Source organism: Drosophila virilis, chromosome 4, assembly GCF_030788295.1.
Source record: "Drosophila virilis strain 15010-1051.87 chromosome 4, Dvir_AGI_RSII-ME, whole genome shotgun sequence".
Classification (NCBI taxonomy): Eukaryota; Metazoa; Arthropoda; class Insecta; order Diptera; family Drosophilidae; genus Drosophila; species Drosophila virilis.
In genome coordinates this window covers 5,651,401-5,672,144 of record NC_091546.1, presented here as the reverse complement: position 1 = coordinate 5,672,144, position 20,744 = coordinate 5,651,401, and the positions used below count along the sequence as shown (strand labels likewise).

Here is a 20,744-nt window from a genome sequence, read left to right as displayed (position 1 = left end):
TCCCCCTAACACTCAGCCTGCGCCCGTCAAGTTGTCGTCTGGTCTATGCGAATTAGCGGCTGACTGCAATCATGGGCTAAGGTTTATGCTAGTGGCTGAGAGGCGTGGCCAGTTGAAGTAGTGCCTTGCAACGCTGCGCTGATGACGCGTCAACAGCGACGTCAACACCTTGCCGCCAAAAAAGTTTTGTGTGTGCCCTTTTGCAGCAAGAAAACCGATAAAAAGTATAAGTTGATAGAACTGCAAATGCCCTGTATAGAAACTAAATCGTTGGACGGTCGTTCTAAGAATTATCTTGTACAAGCAAGCAACTTTACGAAATGATCATGATTAGTTGTTATCGATTAATTGGTAAAGGCTAACTGCCACGTTTTGTTATCGAAACTATCGATTGCATTTAAAATCTCGTTTTCGATAGTATTATGTATTCTAAAATTTACCCTAAAAAATATATATTATTAAATTGTCAGCCCGCTCTTAACGCGCATTTGAAGCGCCTAACCCAATAAACTAAAGTGACAGGTTTTATGCCGATTCATGTGGCATTTGTAGTCCTACATGCCCTGTCCTTAGCCAGCGGCCCCCAGCGTGCCCGCAATGGCATGCACATTGTTGTCCTGGTAATTGTTGTTGTAAGCAATTTCCGTTGCAGCATTTTGGGCAGGCGCATTTTAGGTTGTCTGTCGTCGCCGGCATTGCCCGCCTCAAAACTGGGCTAATTGGCTTGGAGTTTGTGCATTTTTAATTGAAAATCAATAAGGCTGAAGTGCCGGCACAAGTCTACTGGTGTGTGTGCATGTGTGTGTTTGTCTATGTGTTTAAGCAGGCAATGGCTTTTGCTTGGCTTGGCAGCAGCTTTGATATATGGGCCAGCAGGCGTAGGTTCGCAAGTCGGCCCCCAAGCCAAAATTGCAGTCAATGTCTGCGTGCCAAAATCTATTGCCTACTTTCGAGCGCCGCTCAAACAGTTTAAACAACTTAAAGGCCGCCTCCCTTGGCAGCTGCTACCAGCGACAGCTTTAAACAGTTTGCAACAAAAAAAAAAAAACAGGCAAGAACTAAAAAGGGGAAACAAAAATCAAGCCGAACTTTTTAATAGCTTTGTTGTATTAATTCTACCTGGGCAAGCGCTTACAGCATTTTCAACACTTTTAGCCTGGCTCAAAGAATGTTTTAATTAAATCAGAAAAAAGGCCAGCAGCAGCAGCGCTCGACCAAAATGAAAGCCCTTCGAGCCGAAGCCAAAGCTAAAACTGGCTGCCATAGTTTTTCGGCTCACGTGAAAACTTTGCGCACAAAATTCATTAAAAATTTAATTTTCGCTCAACAAGTTTAAAATATGCAACTGAAGCCAGACCAGCCAGTCGAAATGTATATATATATAGACATAGATATACTCACTAAATGATGGCACGCGAGCGAGTCTGAAGAATGCACTTTGCTAATAAGCAACCCCCTGCTGACGCTGCTGCTGCTCTTTCTTTTGGTTTTAATGGGCCAAAAGTTGCTGCCACGTGTCGTCTTTTGGGCTCGCACTGAGCAATTTATAGGTGTATAAGGGGTTAAAGTTTTCGCTAAGGCAGGCTTTTGCTTTGGCACAAGCTTCAGCTAACAACAATTTCTGTGTCAATATATGCCGAGAGTTGCTGCTTGCTCCGTTTTTGGTGAATCAGCCCAGCGAACAGGCCAAGCATCGCTGCACAGCAAAGTGTTGTTATTCCCTGTACACACAATATAGGGTATGCGAGCGTGTGCGATTTATCAAATGTGTGTATGGGAATCTTTTTAAGGTGCGGCAAGCTCTTCATCAAAACAATTTTTTTTTCTATTAATACTTTTTTGACAATATCGGGGACATCATGTTTCACAAATTCTTTTAATTGTGCCTAAATTGCCTACATGGCTTTAAATTCTGATAAACAAAGCTTTTTCTTCTGCAAATAGCTACCAAATTTTGTATATCATTTATTTTTTATATACACAATTGCTTTATATATTTTACTTTGATAAAAACAATGTTTTGATTTTTCATAATATATAAATAAATAATAATAAATGAATAACCGCAAACATGTCGGATCGCGCTTTGGGCATAGAAAAACTACACAATTAAGGTTCAGGGTAGTTGTCTTTTAGTAAATAAAGTCGAGCCCATGATAATCAGATCCCCGGATTAATAAGAAATTTGGAAACGTTTTTATCAATATTACGAAAATACTTAGACATTTAGATTGTGAGGTACAAAAAATACAACTAGTTACAACATTTAAGATTCCAAACAATTCTTTACTATTTCTTTAGTTAAATCGCACGCTCAAAAAATTGTTTTATTTGATTTTTTCCAAATGGCATTTTTTCAGTTTTTTTTTTTTTAAACTTAAAATATTTAATTGTTTACATAAAAGTATCTCAAGTTATAGTTGAAAGTTCTTAAAATCTAATTACAGTCGATTAAAGATAACAATATACTTTTTATCATATTTTATAGAATTTTTCAATCAGATTATTGGTTTAAACGCTGTTCGCAAACAAAACGAAGAATACGCATCAGGGTTGGCAGAATTTTGAAAAAAATATGGATTGCCGCACCTGTTAGGCACAGGTAAACAATTTTAATAAGACAAAAATTTCTTGATTGCATTTTGAAATTAATAAAAATTCCCAACAGATAGCTAATAATTTTTGAAAAATTTGTTGGCTGCTGTTCGATGAAGTTAAGAAAAACAAAAAAAATGTCGCTTAAACCATTTGAGAACGCTTTTGAAACTAAATTTCTGTATTTTAATTTTCTAAAATGTAAATTTATATTTTCTAGTCTTAAAAAAAAACTCGTTAGTTCATATAATAACAATATCTTAAACTTAGATATCTTTCATATTTTGTTTATTCGCAATGCTGCACATTTCTGTATTTATGTTTTCAGAACTTTTATTATATCTTTATTCAGTTTTAAAAAGTACTTAAAACTCACCGAGTTATCTTTAAATGAATCTCTATTTGACTGCCATTTCGTTTCAATGCTCTCTGGCATTAATGCTAGCAATCTAAAAATATTTTCGTCCTCATAGGGTAACTCTCGGACGAGCATCTTAGATGCGACACATGTCTGCTGCTTGTTATTGCTGGAGCTGTCGCTGCGCAGCGAGGCATGCATACGGTTTACATTAGGCTAAGTAGCACACAGCATCCCCCTCCCCCCACCGCAAACGCCACCCCCAGAAGCACAAACCGGCCACAATAATCAGGCCCTGAGCAAACCTCGGGCGCCTACCTGGGGGATATAGCAAACTGAAGCTCAAGTTGTGACGCTGTTTTGGTGTGTGTGTGTGTGTTTGTGTGCGTGTATGTGTGAGTTGCTGTTGTGTGTTTGTGTGTGTTTTGGCATAACGCGTTGATAAGCTAAAAGGCCACACATGCATGCAGGCGAGGCGGCCCGAAACTTTAGCCAGCTGGGGGTTAGCAGCGAGGTGTGTGTGCATAAAAAACCAACGCAAATTTATAACAAAAAGAAAAAAGGGTGGCAACGTAAAAAAATGAACTGCCAAAACAACGCTGATAAGCGACCGCTGCGCGCCTGGCCTCTGCCCGTCCCCAACGAACACTTGCCCCCCCTCCTTCCCTCCCAGAAAAAAAAGAAGCACACTTAACATATTTCGTTGACTATCAACCCCGCCGACAAGCCCCACTGGCGCGCCTCGTTGCCAAAAAGGGGTGTTGTCTATAAAAATTTATGTCTAACCGGGCAAATGCCGCAGCTCTTGGTTTAATGGTGTGAATTATATTAAGCGACGCTGCCAACAATACACACGCACACCTCTCTGTGTGTTGGGAGATTGTGATTGTGTATGTCAGCCGAGACAGCTGCGTTCAGGGGCGGGGTTATGGTTGGGGCCAAGCACTGATGGTCCGCTCGATGTGTGTGTCTGTGTGTACCAAGCCAACGCACACATATTAAAAAGCACGTATGTGTGTGTGTGTGTGCTCCGCTGATTTGTTTTTATCGCAGCTCCCGGGAGGCATCAATTATGCTGTTCGGGTTTTTGCCCCGTTGTTTCTGTTGTCGTTGCAGGAAGCTGTGCAGCAGCGTTTAATGGAAAATAACTGCTCCACTTTGTACCCTTTCATGGGGGAGGTCCTTAAACCCAACGCAAAAGGGGCTTCCAATAGAAGCACATTAAGGAAGGGACGTCGGCCACTTCTAAACCATAATAACCCTTAATTCTGTTAACAAAAACTGTTTATTTTTAATTCAAATATTTTTTAAAGAATATTCGATATATGTATAGATATATAGATAGATAGAAAGATATATAGACAGATAAATACATAGATATTGATAAAGATATAGATGTAGACATATAAATGAGGATATGCATATGGAGATATATAATAGATTATAGATTCTATAGAGAATTATATCTGCAGGCATATATATATAAGAGGTACATATGTAAGCATAGATATAGATAGAGATGTGGCCACATATTTGAATACAGATGTTGGCATATACATATATCCATATATTCATATAAACAGGCCTTTATGCCATCCGACATGGCTGCTTCATCTCACATTAACCCAGTTTTCTTTTGCCTGAACACCTACACTAGATTAGCAGAAGTGTTCTCCGTTCTGTTTAACTTAGTCTTAAGTTGGTCGCTTGTTGATCTATGCCACAGCCCGAACTTCTCCCCGGCTGCCAGAATTCACAGAAGCGAGTCAAGTGCGTGGCAAGTTTCCTAATTACGCGAGTGTGCGAGCTCTCTCTTGACATATTTTTTGTTGGTTTTTAGCCAACACACAGCAGCAAAGCCGCATTGAAAAGTTAAAACCCAAACACACGGAGCACAGTACTGGCAAAGGGGTGGGTTGATGGGGGGCTACCCTAGGGATAGGTTTGGGGTAGCGGCAGATAGCACTATGACCACTTTTAGCCACATTTTATGTAATCCAACGAAACCCAACCACAAGCCATGAAATTTGCACATATTGCAGCTGCTGCTGCTCCTCTCCCTCTCTCTCTCTCTCTCACTCTCTCTTCGGTCTCTATAGAAATTACTTGGCCTGGCACTTATTTGTTGTTTGTGTATGGCATCATTTGTGGGAAAGTTCCGTGCAAAACTCTTAAGTACGCAGCGCTTTAATTACATTTTACACGCAAAAAGAATAAAGAGAATACGAGAATTATTTGTGGCTCAAAAAGAACAAAATACAAAAAAATAATACCAAAAAGAGAAAAGTTTGCTTTCATAATACTGTTGAAAATGAAAATGAAAAAGAATCCTTTTCAAATGCATTTAGGCATGCCAGCCCTGTCAATGTGTGCGTGTGTGTGTGTGTCTGTGTGTGTTTTGTTTCAGCTAACCCAAATAAAACGCATAAAGTGATAATAAAACAAGTTTTTTGTTTTGTTTTGATTTAAATGAGTTTTTTGGCAGCTTGGCAGCAGCCCAATCCACTGAAAATTGTTAAAGTTTCAATCATGTTTGACAAGTGTTAAATGACATAGTGTAAACAATTAAGCTCGGGCAATTATTAAAAGCAACCTTTACGCGCTTTGTTAAAAATTAATATATAAATAAATATTTATTACGAGTTTTATACCAAGATTTCAAATATGCAGAAACAAGTATTGAATTGTTTCTGGGCATTCTTCAGAAGCTTTAATTTATGTCAAGCCAAAATTTCGTCGTTAGCGAAGCAAGAAAAGTAAAATCCTTTCTTATGGTAATATTTTTAATTAAATTTCATTTTAAACCATTAGCTGCCGCACATAGAATTAAATCGAGTACTTGGTTGCTTTTCACCTAAATTAACCTCCGCCTTGAGATGAAAATTACTTATTATCAGAAAAAAAAGTCAAATGAGTGTCTCTGTGTACTTTATCAACCTTGCGATTGCAACATCAGCAGACTAAGGTATTTCTTGTCGCCTTATCCCCTATTCGAAGCTCTAACTGGAAGCTTAAAAACGAAGTCAATCAATTTTTCCTTTCGATATCGCCAGTTTTCCAACATTCTCCGCAATTATGCGTATGCTTACATCATATATAATATATATTATATTATAATATAATAAGATGAACTCAACTTAACTCAATTTGAGAACTGAGAACAATTTGCTTTACGTTATGACATCGCAAAATAAATGAAACACAAACGTCGCAATTAATCGACGTTAAGTTTCAGTTAAAGCGAGCTCTGAAAAGTATGCAATAATAAATGCTCGACTCCTGCTTCGCTGCAGCGCATTGCAGACGTAATCAACAGGCACAAACGGCCGGGACTCTAAAAACAAGCAACAGCAAAAAGGACAAGTGCAATAATAAAAGCATAATTACAAATACAACTACACATAGAGAAGAGACACGCACACAGCCGCAACACAACAATTAAAACAACTGAGTTGCCATTTTTGAAGTGAACCTGCCAAGCAAGAAGCCGGTCGCCCAATGACCGCCAGCCGAAAAGGACGAGTACGAGAACGAGAACGAGAATGAGAATGAGAACTCATAATCATAATCATGTGCTTCCTACGTTTTGTTAATTGTGCACTCTATGTGGGCTGTTTACGGGGCGGGGCATGGCCCCTTTATTTTGCCATTCATTGTGGCCTGTGCCCGCACACAGGAGCGCAAGGACATGCATTCAATTTGACAACAACAGCAACAGCAACAACTACAAGAAAAATTGCAGTTGTTTGTTGTTTGCTTCTTTGTTTCGACATAATTATCATCAGCTGTGTCCTTCGTCCTAGCTCTGCTGCTGCTGCACTTGATGCCTTTTAATTGTTTGCCCGCTCGTCATAATCATAATTTTTAATGATGCTGCCACAGAATGAATGCTGTCTCGCTCTCACTTGCCCCCCCGCTCTCTGCCGCTCGCTTTCTGTCCGTCTAATATATGTGTCCAGATCAGCTGGGCCATCAATGAAACTAATTTGCCCAGCTCTGCCTGCGGCGGGCTGTTTAGCAGACGGCACAGAATATTTTATCACAGCTGCAGCCTCTAAACACAGACGACAATTAAAATGACCATAAAAGTGCGCAGCACACACACAAACGCACAACAAATAAACGTGTGGCAAGACATTTTGCTGGGCATTGCCTTCAAGCTCTTGCCCTTTGTTCTTGTCTCATACCCAGCTCCCCCCCTTTCTCATTCCCTTGTTTCATAAATTGTCTGCCTGTTTTATTGTGTAGCACAAAATTAGGCGCTGCTGCGTCTCTGTCTGTCTGTCGTCTCTTCTCTCCACAGCTCGTTCAGGTCTCATGTGTATTGCGGTCCTCGAAATGTGACAATTAAAATTTTGGGCTTTTTGTTGCGTGTTTGTTGCTGCCAATTTCAACATTGTTGCATGCTTCGGGGCCGTCGAGCTATTCAAATGAACTTTGTTGCTCTCTTGATAGCTTTAAATTGTACCACAAAAACAACTGAATTTTGTACCCTTTTTTGTTTTTAATATATATATATAATTTAATTCATATATATATATATATATATATATATATTGAAAATGGTAGCTTAAATATTTAAGCGCCTTAAAGCAAAAATAAATAAATACCGCATTGAAATGTTTCAGCTACAAAATTGTAAATGTTTTGCGGGCGATACTTATCGATTTTGCTGAATATTAAACGTTAAATTTAAATTCATAAAAAAAAATATATATATATATAAAATAATTTTTATTGATGCTGCTGAAATTTAAAAATTACATTTAGGCCTTTGTTCATAGGCCTTTAAATTTGGCATCTTAATCTGGACACATCATTCTTGGTTCAAATTCATGTGTAAATGGTACCCTTAAATATATCTTATATAGACATGAATCAATATTTCCCACCCTCATAACTCGGTTAAATCCCATCCGATTTACATAAGGATTGGCTTTTTGTTCATGGTTTGGCCTCATAATCAATCCTGCATCAAAATCTGGCAACATAATTTTTGATCGAAATTTATGTCAAAATGGTACCCTTAAATATCCTATATAGACGTAACCAAAACTTCCCACACCCATATCTCGGTCAAATCTCATCTGATTTTCATAAGGTTTGGCTTTTTTTTTCATGGTTTGGCCTCATTATTAATCCTGCATCAAAATATGGCAACATAATTTTTGGTCGAAATTCATGTCAAAAAGGTACCTTTAAGTTCCTATATAGACATGGATCAAAACTTCCCACACCCATAACTCGGTCAAATCTTATCAGATTTTCATAATGATTGGCTTTTTGTTTATGGTTTGGCCTCATTATTAATCCTGCATCAATATCTGGCAACATAATTTTTGGTCGAAATTCATGTCAAAATGGTACCCTTAAATATCCTATATAGACATGGATCAATATTTCCCACCCTCATAACTCGGTCAAATCCCATCCGATTTACATAAGGATTGGCTTTTTGTTCATGGTTTGGCCTCATTATTAATCCTGCATCAATATATGGCAACATAATTTTTGGTCGAAATTCATGTCAAAATTGTACCCTTAAATATCCTATATAGACGTAACCAAAACTTCCCACACCCATAACTCGGTCAAATCTCATCCGATTTTCATAAGGATTGGATTTTTCTTCATAGTTTGGTCCCAATATTAATCCTGCATCAATATCTGGCAACATAATTTTTGGTCGAAATTCATGTCAAAATGGTATCCCTAAACATCCTATATAGACGTAACCAAAACTTCCCACACCCATAACTCGGTATAGACATGAATCAATATTTCCCACCCTCATAACTCGGTCAAATCCCATCCGATTTACATAAGGATTGGCTTTTTGTTCATGGTTTGGCCTCATAATCAATCCTGCATCAAAATCTGGCAACATAATTTTTGATCGAAATTCATGTCAAAACTGTACCCTTAAATATCCTATATAGACGTAACCAAAACTTCCCACACCCATAACTCGGTCAAATCTCATCTGATTTTCATAAGGTTTGGCTTTTTTTCATGGTTTGGCCTCATTATTAATCCTGCATCAAAATATGGCAACATAATTTTTGGTCGAAATTCATGTCAAAAAGGTACCTTTAAGTTCCTATATAGACATGGATCAAAACTTCCCACACCCATAACTCGGTCAAATCTCATCAGATTTTCATAATGATTGGCTTTTTGTTTATGGTTTGGCCTCATTATTAATCCTGCATCAATATCTGGCAACATAATTTTTGGTCGAAATTCATGTCAATTTGCTTATTGTTTATGGTACCCTTAAATATCCTATATAGACATGGATCAATATTTCCCACCCTCATAACTCGGTTAAATCCCATCCGATTTACATAAGGATTGGCTTTTTGTTCATGGTTTGGCCTCATAATCAATCCTGCATCAAAATCTGGCAACATAATTTTTGATCGAAATTCATGTCAAAATGGTACCCTTAAATATCCTATATAGACGTAACCAAAACTTCCCACACCCATATCTCGGTCAAATCTCATCTGATTTTCATAAGGTTTGGCTTTTTTTTTCATGGTTTGGCCTCATTATTAATCCTGCATCAAAATATGGCAACATAATTTTTGGTCGAAATTCATGTCAAAAAGGTACCTTTAAGTTCCTATATAGACATGGATCAAAACTTCCCACACCCATAACTCGGTCAAATCTTATCAGATTTTCATAATGATTGGCTTTTTGTTTATGGTTTGGCCTCATTATTAATCCTGCATCAATATCTGGCAACATAATTTTTGGTCGAAATTCATGTCAAAATGGTACCCTTAAATATCCTATATAGACATGGATCAATATTTCCCACCCTCATAACTCGGTCAAATCCCATCCGATTTACATAAGGATTGGCTTTTTGTTCATGGTTTGGCCTCATTATTAATCCTGCATCAATATATGGCAACATAATTTTTGGTCGAAATTCATGTCAAAATTGTACCCTTAAATATCCTATATAGACGTAACCAAAACTTCCCACACCCATAACTCGGTCAAATCTCATCCGATTTTCATAAGGATTGGCTTTTTGTTTATGGTTTGGTCCCAATATCAATCATGCATCAAAATCTGGCAACATAATTTTTGGTCGAAATTCATGTCAAAATGGTACCCTTAAATATCTTATATAGACATGAATCAATATTTCCCACCCTCATAACTCAGTCAAATCCCATCCGATTTACATAAGGATTGGCTTTTTGTTCATGGTTTGACCTCATAATCAATCCTGCATCAAAATCTGGCAACATAATTTTTGATCGAAATTCATGTCAAAACTGTACCCTTAAATATCCTATATAGACGTAACCAAAACTTCCCACACCCATAACTCGGTCAAATCTCATCTGATTTTCATAAGGTTTGGCTTTTTTTCATGGTTTGGCCTCATTATTAATCCTGCATCAAAATATGGCAACATAATTTTTGGTCGAAATTCATGTCAAAAAGGTACCTTTAAGTATCCTATATAGACATGGATCAAAACTTCCCACACCCATAACTCGGTCAAATCTCATCAGATTTTCATAATGATTGGCTTTTTGTTTATGGTTTGGCCTCATTATTAATCCTGCATCAATATCTGGCAACATAATTTTTGGTCGAAATTCATGTCAAAATGGTACCCTTAAATATCCTATATAGACATGGATCAATATTTCCCACCCTCATAACTCGGTTAAATCCCATCCGATTTACATAAGGATTGGCTTTTTGTTCATGGTTTGGCCTCATAATCAATCCTGCATCAAAATCTGGCAACATAATTTTTGATCGAAATTCATGTCAAAATGGTACCCTTAAATATCCTATATAGACGTAACCAAAACTTCCCACACCCATATCTCGGTCAAATCTCATCTGATTTTCATAAGGTTTGGCTTTTTTTTTCATGGTTTGGCCTCATTATTAATCCTGCATCAAAATATGGCAACATAATTTTTGGTCGAAATTCATGTCAAAAAGGTACCTTTAAGTTCCTATATAGACATGGATCAAAACTTCCCACACCCATAACTCGGTCAAATCTTATCAGATTTTCATAATGATTGGCTTTTTGTTTATGGTTTGGCCTCATTATTAATCCTGCATCAATATCTGGCAACATAATTTTTGGTCGAAATTCATGTCAAAATGGTACCCTTAAATATCCTATATAGACATGGATCAATATTTCCCACACCCATAACTCGGTCAAATCTCATCAGATTTTCATAATGATTGGCTTTTTGTTTATGGTTTGGCCTCATTATTAATCCTGCATCAATATCTGGCAACATAATTTTTGGTCGAAATTCATGTCAAAATTGTACCCTTAAATATCCTATATATAGACATGGATCAATATTTCCCACACCCATAACTCGGTCAAATCTCATCAGATTTTCATAATGATTGGCTTTTTGTTTATGGTTTGGCCTCATTATTAATCCTGCATCAATATCTGGCAACATAATTTTTGGTCGAAATTCATGTCAAAATGGTACCCTTAAATATCCTATATAGACGTAACCAAAACTTCCCACACCCATAACTCGGTCAAATCTCATCCGATTTTCATAAGGTTTGGCTTTTTGTTCATGGCTTGGCCTCATTATTAATCCTGCATCAAAATCTGGCAACATAATTTTTGGTCGAAATTCATGTCAAAATTGTACCCTTAAATATCTTATATAGACATGAATCAATATTTCCCACCCTCATAACTCGGTTAAATCCCATCCGATTTTCATAAGGTTTGGCTTTTTGTTAATGGTTTGGCCTCATTATTAATCCTGCATCAATATCTGGCAACATAATTTTTGATCGAAATTCATGTCAAAATGGTACCCTTAAATATCCTATATAGATGTAGTCAAAACTTCCCACCCTCATAACTCGGCCAAATCCCATCCGATTTTCATAAGGTTTGGCTTTTTGTGCATGGTTTGGCCTCATAATCAATCCTGAATCAAAATCTGGCAACATAACTTTTGGCCGAAATTCATGTCAAAATGGTACCCTTAAATATCCTGTATAGACATGGATCAATATGTCCCACCCCCATAACTTGGTCAAAACACAAACTCGGCATCTATAAGTTTCACTGTACATTGCGTACATCTGCAAAATTTTATCGACATCGGAAAACTATATCATATAGCTGCCAGTGGTCGAAAATTAGGTTCTTTAATGGCGAAATACTCTCTTTTCTCAGATGTTTTGATGAAGCTCAACATTTAGAAGTAATCTCACATCAACCAGCCCGTCAAGGGTATTAAATGATCGGCTACCCGAAGCTATGCTCACTTTCACAAATTCAACTCTTAAATGTTCTCTCGCTGACATTTTATCAAGTGTCCTTGCGGCACATTAAATACACATGGCCGCCAAAAAAAAAAAAAAATCAAATTAAAAAAGACAAAAAAAAAGTGATACACTTGACAAAAAATTAAAAAGCAAAATGCGAAAGCAAACAGAATGTGATGTGGCAAAAAAATCAGTCAGTGGCGTCGAGTGTTGCCGGCAGGCAGCCAGAAATCCCGGCAAACAGGCTAGCATTATTTTGGCTGACGGCCTTCGATATTGTTGCCGTAGTAGTAGTTGTTGTTGTTGTTGCTTGAACAGCCGCTGGCAACTTCCGGCGACGTCAAAAGAAAGTGGAAATTGTGCCAGATGAGGCATGCAGGCTGATAGAGGCAGCCAGTCGGCAGTCGGCAGTTGGGCGACTCAGCTGAACAAACGGCAGCCCAAGCAACTACATGCTACATCATTAACTAAACGACAGTTTAAGCGTTTGCCGCCAGCAGGCCAAAAAAAAAAAGAACTGAAAAGAAAAGCAGCGAAAGCATAAGCAAAGCACAAGCGAGCGAAATTTTCGTCTTCGTCACTCAAAAATAAGGCAACGTCTCGTTGCCGGAAATGTGGCACCCATAATATTAACTAACAACTCATATCCTTGCACCAATTTTTGGCCAAGCTCCTCTTTATAGGCAGCAGCGCGCGTCTAATGAAGCGGCAATGAGTGCCAAGGCAGGGGGCAAACCATGTCAAGAGAGTGAGGGGCGGGGCGCTGGCTCAAAACACACGGCCACAAAGAAACCCCAAATACGAGCAAAACAACAACAACAGATACGGGTTTCGGGTGTTTGACTTTTTTCCACGAACTGCCTTTAAATTTGCATGTTAGCGCCAAATCTTGCGGTGCTTCATCAATTTTTTCAGGGCTGTACGCCGGATGAGTACCATTGCGAGTGGCAGCAGGACCTTATGCGGGGCTAAATTAATGAGCACTTGATTGAGTTAGTTCGCAGCAAAGCTGTGTGAATATTCAATGAGAAATGGCTGCAAGAATTCGAGGCGTTTCGCACGTCACACAAAAATGAAAGTTTGATGTTGATTGACTTTGTGACCCCACGGAAAGTATTTAATACGATATGCTCCAATACATTTCTGCTGAGTTTCCAAACTAATAACACCAGGAAACTATACAAGCGAAATCTTCTTCTAATTAATTTGTTACTTTGTTTTTATTTGTTATTCCCAAAATGGTTTATTTAGTGAACAGCTAAGAATAACTTTGCCCACAACAGCTACGCCTTGTATATTTTTATGCTAATGCTAGTTTATCCTTAAAGAGCCCGTTCAAATTGCAGCGCACATACCCAAGGGTCCAAAGAGTCTACACACAATTCAGCAATTATTCAGTTGAACTCTGCTCCGTCTAGACAAAGAAACCGAGCATTTGCCGGACTGTCCGGCCGGCAGGTCCTTCTGCAGCTATATCACCTGTCACATAAATAGTGCTAGATGAATTATTAAAGCGGCTGCGAAAACACATTTAGCCAGCGGCAGACAAGGACACCCCGCACCTCCATTCTCCCTTAGACCCCGCTGTCGCAAGGGGGAGTGGGGGCAGTTACCTCCTTTTTTAAGATGCTTAAAAGCGTCGCCGTCTGGATACTTGGAACCTGAAAACTGACTCTCGCCCGAGTCTGGGCTGCATAAAAAACTTTAAATTCTCCTCTCTCCCTCTCTCTTCGTCTCTGGCAACGTAATAAAAAGCGTTGGGGGTACTGTTATAATAAGCGGCAGCAACTGCTGCGGCGTAGATGGCAAAAAGCGCAAACGTCGCCCGCTGTTGGCTTTGTTGTTGTCTTTGTGCCACATAAGTGGCACCTGCGACCAAAACCGCACACAAGCATGGAGTCATACACACACACACACACACACACACACACACACACACGCACATAAGTACATATACATATACATATTAATATACACACATATACCAGCAGCGCCTGGCGCGCTTTTAGGCGAGCGCATAAAAAATGTCTGCTACAAAAGTTTGCAACGCGCGTGGCGGTTACGTTCGTATACCCTACAAAGCAAGCCTGAGGGGGATGTGGACTATTCTCTTCCTTCGGGCAATGTGCAAGGTTTTCATGGAAATTCTCGACTTAAAATCAAGCAAATTAATTAAAACTTCTTATCAAAAACAAAGTTAGATTTCTTAAAGAAAACGGGAAAAATGATATATTTAAATACAAATCAAGAGGAATATATATTTTATATTAAAAAAAATGTTGAATATTTCACATTTAAATTAAAGTCGATAATATTTAAAACAAATTTTAAGAAAAAAAAAATTGTCGTGTTTAAGAGGAACGAATTCTGCTCAAATTTGAAAATAAAATGTTATCAATCGATAGAATATCGAACTACTCTTTGCCTAACCGTTTAAAGAGTATCTCTCAGTCGTGCTCCCTGCGTGCTATTTCCTTTGGCAAGGCTTATAAAATATAATTCGACAGGCGACGGCGTTAAGGCAAATACTCGTATATTCACAAGGCAAACAACGGCAACATTAACAACAACAACAACAAATGTTGTTTAAACAAAGTCAAAACGAGCTGTTGCAAGAAAAGAAAAACAGCAACAACAAAATGAAACATTTTGCGCTGACTATGGAAAAAGTTATGAAGTTGTTGTGTGTTGGGTTAAGAGGCGTTTAAAGGCGTCTACACGAGCAACTTATTTCTCTTGTGCCTCACCTCACCCCTCGCCCCCCACCCTCCTTTTACCCAACCAAACAGTTGACCAATTTGCCAGCCATTTTATTTGCGGTTGTTGTACTTTTCATAGAGAGCTGCGGCCTTTCTGGCTGGCTCAACTCTTTGTATTTAGCTTAATCTGCAGCTGCCGCTTCCTGTCCTCCGCCCCTTGCCCCTCACCTGGCCAACCTTTGCCCCTTGTTGACCATTTAAATGCAAGTCTAATTACACAGAAATTGTTCGAGTTATGCCAGTTTTTTAACTCTAGTCTAGCAGCTGTGTTTTCCCTCCCTTTGCTGTTGTAAATTGGAGAATCTTATTTGTATTTATGTGTGTGTTTGTTGCTTTTGTTAATAAATAATAGTAAAGTTGTTTTGGGTGGCTTTGCTCTAGCATATGTCGCTTATATTCACATAAAACTAATGCATTTTTCATATATTTTCTTCTCTTTACATGTGCGCTGATGCATTTCTAGGTGAGTTTTAAAAAAATTGCTCTTTGTATAAGAAGAAAAATTGTTATACACTTGGATTGCTTCGCTCCTTCCTGTGATCATATTTCTTATTCATCCATTTCTCTTAATTTTTGCATATAACTCTCATTCGCTCCTCTCTCTCATTCTACTCGCAGTACAGGAAAGCTAAGATCTTATGATTCTTTCAATGTAATATACAAGATTACTAGATAAGTTTATCTTCTTTCAAGACAATCATAGCGTAAAGTTGTTTGTTTCAAATACTTCTCTCACCTGCCAGCTCTAAAACAAGCTCTACAATATTTACAGTTCAATATAATTTGGGTTTTTCTATGACTTGATTATAATCGTAATCGAGTTAACTCCTTAAAAAATGGCAGCTTATATTCAATATGCCCCACCTATGCGGCCTGCCTCTGCCGAGACAGACTAGAATTTAAAATTTTATCAACAATTTCTAAACTTTAAATGTTTTGCTTTTAGTTTAGTTTCTTATATTTACACACACACACACACTCGCACGGCGCATTGCCACATCTTTTGTTACCCACTCGAAAGGCTACACGGTAAAAACGAACTGCTGTCATATACAATTCCAATTCCAAAGCAATTGCTTCCTTTTAGCATGGCACAGTTTCTGTTTTCGCTTGCACATTTCCGAACCCGAAGCCGAGCCGGGCAATCTTCGACAATCCACTGCCAGAGCCACTTGCGCCCTTCCGTTCGTCCGTCTGTCCTTCCGTCCGTTCCAACCAATTCTTGGCCTCATATATAAAAAAGAAAGTGCCATGTCGTCTGCCAATACAATAAATATTTAATGCACATGTTATTACATCAATAAGTGTGTCACACACACACACACACACACACACACACACATCCAGTGATATTGTGGGAACATCGAGATATTGTGGGAAAGCTTTTATCGCTTACCTTGTTGCCAGTTCTGCCATTTCCAGAGCCTGCGGCCCAACTGGCGTATACGTAATTCGACCAAATATTGTAAAAAAAAAAAAAGGAAATGAGTTTGTCAGGGAGAAGCACAACTAGCAGATACCGTGTATAAAGCTCGTAAGCTACCTTTGCCTATTGTCAGCTTGTGGAAATTCTTTGTAGCATACCCTTTGCCTATCGGATGGTAGATAATATGACGATAAAAATGCGATAAAATGGCAAAAAGCATAGATTTATACAAAAGCCACGGCTAAACAGAAACACGCATCGACTTTATAGGCTCGCTAATGTCTTGGGCATACCTCATTTGTAGCCATTTACAGGGTATTCAAAAAGCCACACGAATTGTTGTATAACCCAAAGATTATTTGTTTTTAACAACAAAAGGCATTCATTTGATTGTAAACAAGTTTCGCTTACTTCTGGTCGAGCATCCACTTAACCCCATTTGTAGCCATTTACAGGGTATACAAAACAAAAAATCGTATCAAATTTGCTACACCAATTGTATCGTAACCCATAGATTGTTGCATGAATTTATGCACATTGAATTGTCAGCTAGAATTGTAGCCGTATTAAATTTGATAAATCGCACGTAAAAGTGAGCAAAAGTAAAACCCCACAAAAGCAAAAAAAAAAAATGGATATATGCACATAAATATGTGCGGGCAAATAAAAAAACGTGTATTTTATTTATGCAAAGAGGTTTTCACATTGCCAAATGCGGGTTAAGCAAACGTAAAATATAAATATATGTATATTTCATACAAATATGGGTCAATTTTTTCATGCATTAGCCAAAGAATGGAAAAAATTAACGAAAAATGAACAAGTATTAAAAATATAACATAATATTCTCTCATTGATTTTCATTTTTCATGCCGCATTTTTTGTGGGCAACAATTGTTTTTGGGCATACGCGCGCCGTTTGATGTTCGCATGTCAATCGCATTTGAGCCAACATAATGCCACAGGATGCAGTACATGGAGCCCTCGGTGCCCCCGCCCGCCCCGCCTGCCAGCGTGTTATAGAACGTTGCATATTTTAAGGCGAGCAGCGGCAACCACAAGAACAACAAAATGCATTGCGAACTCCAGTTTTTTGCACTGAATTTTTCATATCGCCCAGTTGGGCGTGTTTTTAAAATGCATGCAGTGTTGAGAAATACACAAAAAAAAAAACAAAACAAATAAAAAATAAAAAAAAAGGCGTGTAAATAGATTGACAAAAGCCAATGGGGGTTGATGTGGTTGTGTGGTAGGGAGGGAGTCGGCTGACAAGGGCTCCGGGTTTTCGCGTCATGTCAAATCATTTGATATTCAAAATTTTAATATGCATTTGACATGTTCAAACAATAAAATTCGCTTTGGGATGTGCCCAAGGGAAGCGTCCAGTGGTCAAAGCGTGTGAAAATGATAGAAAAACGGAATATTTTTTTTTGTTCATTTACATATGCATTATTTATTTTGAGAATCTATACGACTCTGGCATATTCAAATTGTCAGGGTTGCGTCTAATTCAAAGTTACATTTAATAAATCAAAATATCGTATTATACAAATAATAACAAATTTTTAGAATATTATATTTTATAAAAACAGTAAAAACCTAGAATGGATATGCACTGAGAATAGAATAGATTCATAGAGAATAGAAAAGAATATTTTTTTTTTCATATTTTTTCTTATATTATATTAATATATATTCAAATTTTATGGGGTTTGTTGCCATAGGTCCTATGGTTCCTAATCCCATCCAACTTGTGCCCTAACCCTATTTGAATGTAACGAATTATTATATAACCTGAGAATCGGGTTCATTAACACGTCGAAAATTCGCAACGCCTTTTAGCCTATCATAATGGAAATTAAAACAAAAAAAAATTATTTATATTTATTTAGGTTTTTTTAAAATTTATTTTTCATCAGTGCTAATTAATTTAAATGTTTGTGCGTTCGCTTGTTTGTTTGTCTGCTGTGTGTGCACTCAATTAATGAAATTTGATCAAGTCGAGCGCTCGCAAAGCAAACCCTTCCCCGCCCACCCCACCACACAGCGTGTTAGTCTGTTTACGCATGTTAATCAGGCAGGCATAGGGCAACACTGGAAAAGGCAACGACTCAGACAAATTTGTTTTTATTTTTGTTATTGTGTGTGTGTGTGTGTGTGTGTTCGAGTGTCTCGTGTGTAAGCCTAAAAGCTGCTTAAATTTTTAATGACTTTGCTTGTGTTTTTAATTGTGTGCGTGGCATTTTGCATGCCTCTCTCACTCTCGCCCTTTTTTTACCACTCTTTAAATGTTCCCTTTCTGTTTGCGCGCTTGTGTTTACTTTTGTGTGAATGCATGTGTGTGTGTGTGTGTGTGTTGTCTGCAAAGGAATAAGTTCAATTGTGAATTTCGTGCTTTAAGCGGGCATGTGGTTAGAATATATGTATTTGCTTTAGCATATGCCTTAGCTTGTGATCGGGTTATAATTAATTAATTGGAACAATCCGAAAAACATTTTCTAACAAATTTCCGGCAGCTAATGGTCAGGCAAATCACTTTTATTTCATTCCTTTAATCGCATTTCCACGCAATTTAAAAACTGTGGCAACGCCAAGGTGTCGTCTAAGACAAGTTGGCAAGGCAATTTTACTATTAGGTGGCAACACTGCGCTTTAGACTTTCGTAATATATTTCCAGCAAAAAGTTAAGATTTTTTCGATTAAATCTGGCTTAGCTTTCCAATTCAGTTTCCAATTTACTGTGCACTAATTTGAGCCTATTTATGGCCGTATGCTTGGAAAAAAAACACCCTGAATATATACACTAATTAGGCTGACATTTCCAAGGAGAAGCAGGCAGCATATATACATATATAAATATACACATATACTCATGTAATTTCTCACACTCAAATGCTATTTTTGGGCCAAGTACCGTTGCTTTACCTGCTGCGTGCAAAATCACGCACGCACACTTAGCCAAACACACACAAGTCGTCCGGACATCAAAGCGCGCGCACTCGCATCACACACACGCACGCACGCAGTCGTGCTGTCTCCCTTACACGCACACAACTTAGCAGGCGCGACAGTTTCTTTTTTTCTCCTCTTGCGCCCATAAAAATGACGCCCCACGCATGTCACGTGTTTAATTATTTACGTGACTTGGCTGCGTTACTTTTTTCTCGCTCTCCTCTTTACTCACTCTCCCGCTCTCCCGCACTTGTCGCTTGTTTTGTGTTTGACATGCGAATTTTGTCTAAATATTTATTGCCAGTTTTGCTTTCGTCTGTCTGTCTGTCTGTCTGTCTGTGTGTGAGTGACTTACGTGTTTTTTTTTTTCTTCGCGCAAACTACGCGACGAGTCTGGCAACTTGTCTAAATACAACTCTGCCGTGTTGTGCTCTGCTGTGCTCTTTGTATGCTTCTTCTCCCGCTTTGTATATGTGTGTATGTGTGTGTGTGTGTGTGTGTGCGTGCAGCCAGGCGTTAAGACATCGTCTCTTACGTGGCTTTTAAGTTGATGCCTCACTTTTTATTCTGACAAGATGGGATTGTGCTTGTGCTCATCTGTAGCCTACATTTGGGCGCAGTAGTGTTGTAAAATGCTGACAAATGTCAGATTTCCTAGGTGGTATTTAATAAATTGAATAGTAATCTGATTACAGCTGGGCATTTCTTAATAACAAATACATATAAAAAGGGAATACACTTAGACATGAGAAAATATAAATTATTATATATGGATGTAGAAAAAAATATAGAGAATGAGAGGGAGATGGGGAGAGAGAGACAGACAGAACTTTCTTACTAAAGATTTTATTGTGATTATACGTTTTATGAAAACTTATAAAACAAATTGTAAAATTGATAGAAATTTTGCATCAGAAACTAAAGGCTGCTCTAAAGAGTTACGTTCGGAATTGAAAACTTTTGGAATATATATTTTATTTTGATCAGAAATAGCTGGGCTGCCTTAAAGAGTTGCAGTTGAGCCTTCTGCAAACACTCTTGTCTAGACGCAATTACAGCATCGTTTCGAGCCCATTGTGAATGGTATTTTTGAGCACATTACCGGCGACCACACCCCCCACAAACAGCCGCCCACAGCAGGCAGCTCCCGTTTCGGGCCGCCTGGGGCCCATTTCCCGAAAAAATGGTGACAACACGTTGGATGAGCGAGAAAACATTATAAATTCAGTTTAAATTCAACATTTGCCTTGGCATGCGGGAGACATTTGTATAATTTGTTGTGTCGACTACATTTTTATGATTTTGTCAACTCGGCAAACGAAAACGAGCTGCCAAAGCAAAAGGT

General features: G+C 38.2%; 1 protein-coding gene across 3 annotated transcripts in view; it reads left to right on the top strand.

Annotated features, from left to right (window-relative positions):
* Positions 1 to 20,744, top strand: part of bru1 (bruno 1) — a 135,003-nt gene that overhangs the window by 55,511 nt on the left and 58,748 nt on the right. For 2 of the 3 annotated variants that reach the window (XR_011416753.1, XM_070209313.1), the window contains exon 3: positions 2,489 to 2,602. The exons of the other annotated variant lie outside the window; for it this stretch is intronic. Coding sequence is in view for 1 of the 2 variants with exons in the window: in XM_070209313.1 (XP_070065414.1) it covers positions 2,489 to 2,602 (114 nt within the window). In the remaining variant the exon portion in view is untranslated. The remainder of the gene's footprint in view (positions 1 to 2,488; positions 2,603 to 20,744) is intronic. 3 annotated transcript variants of the gene reach the window in all.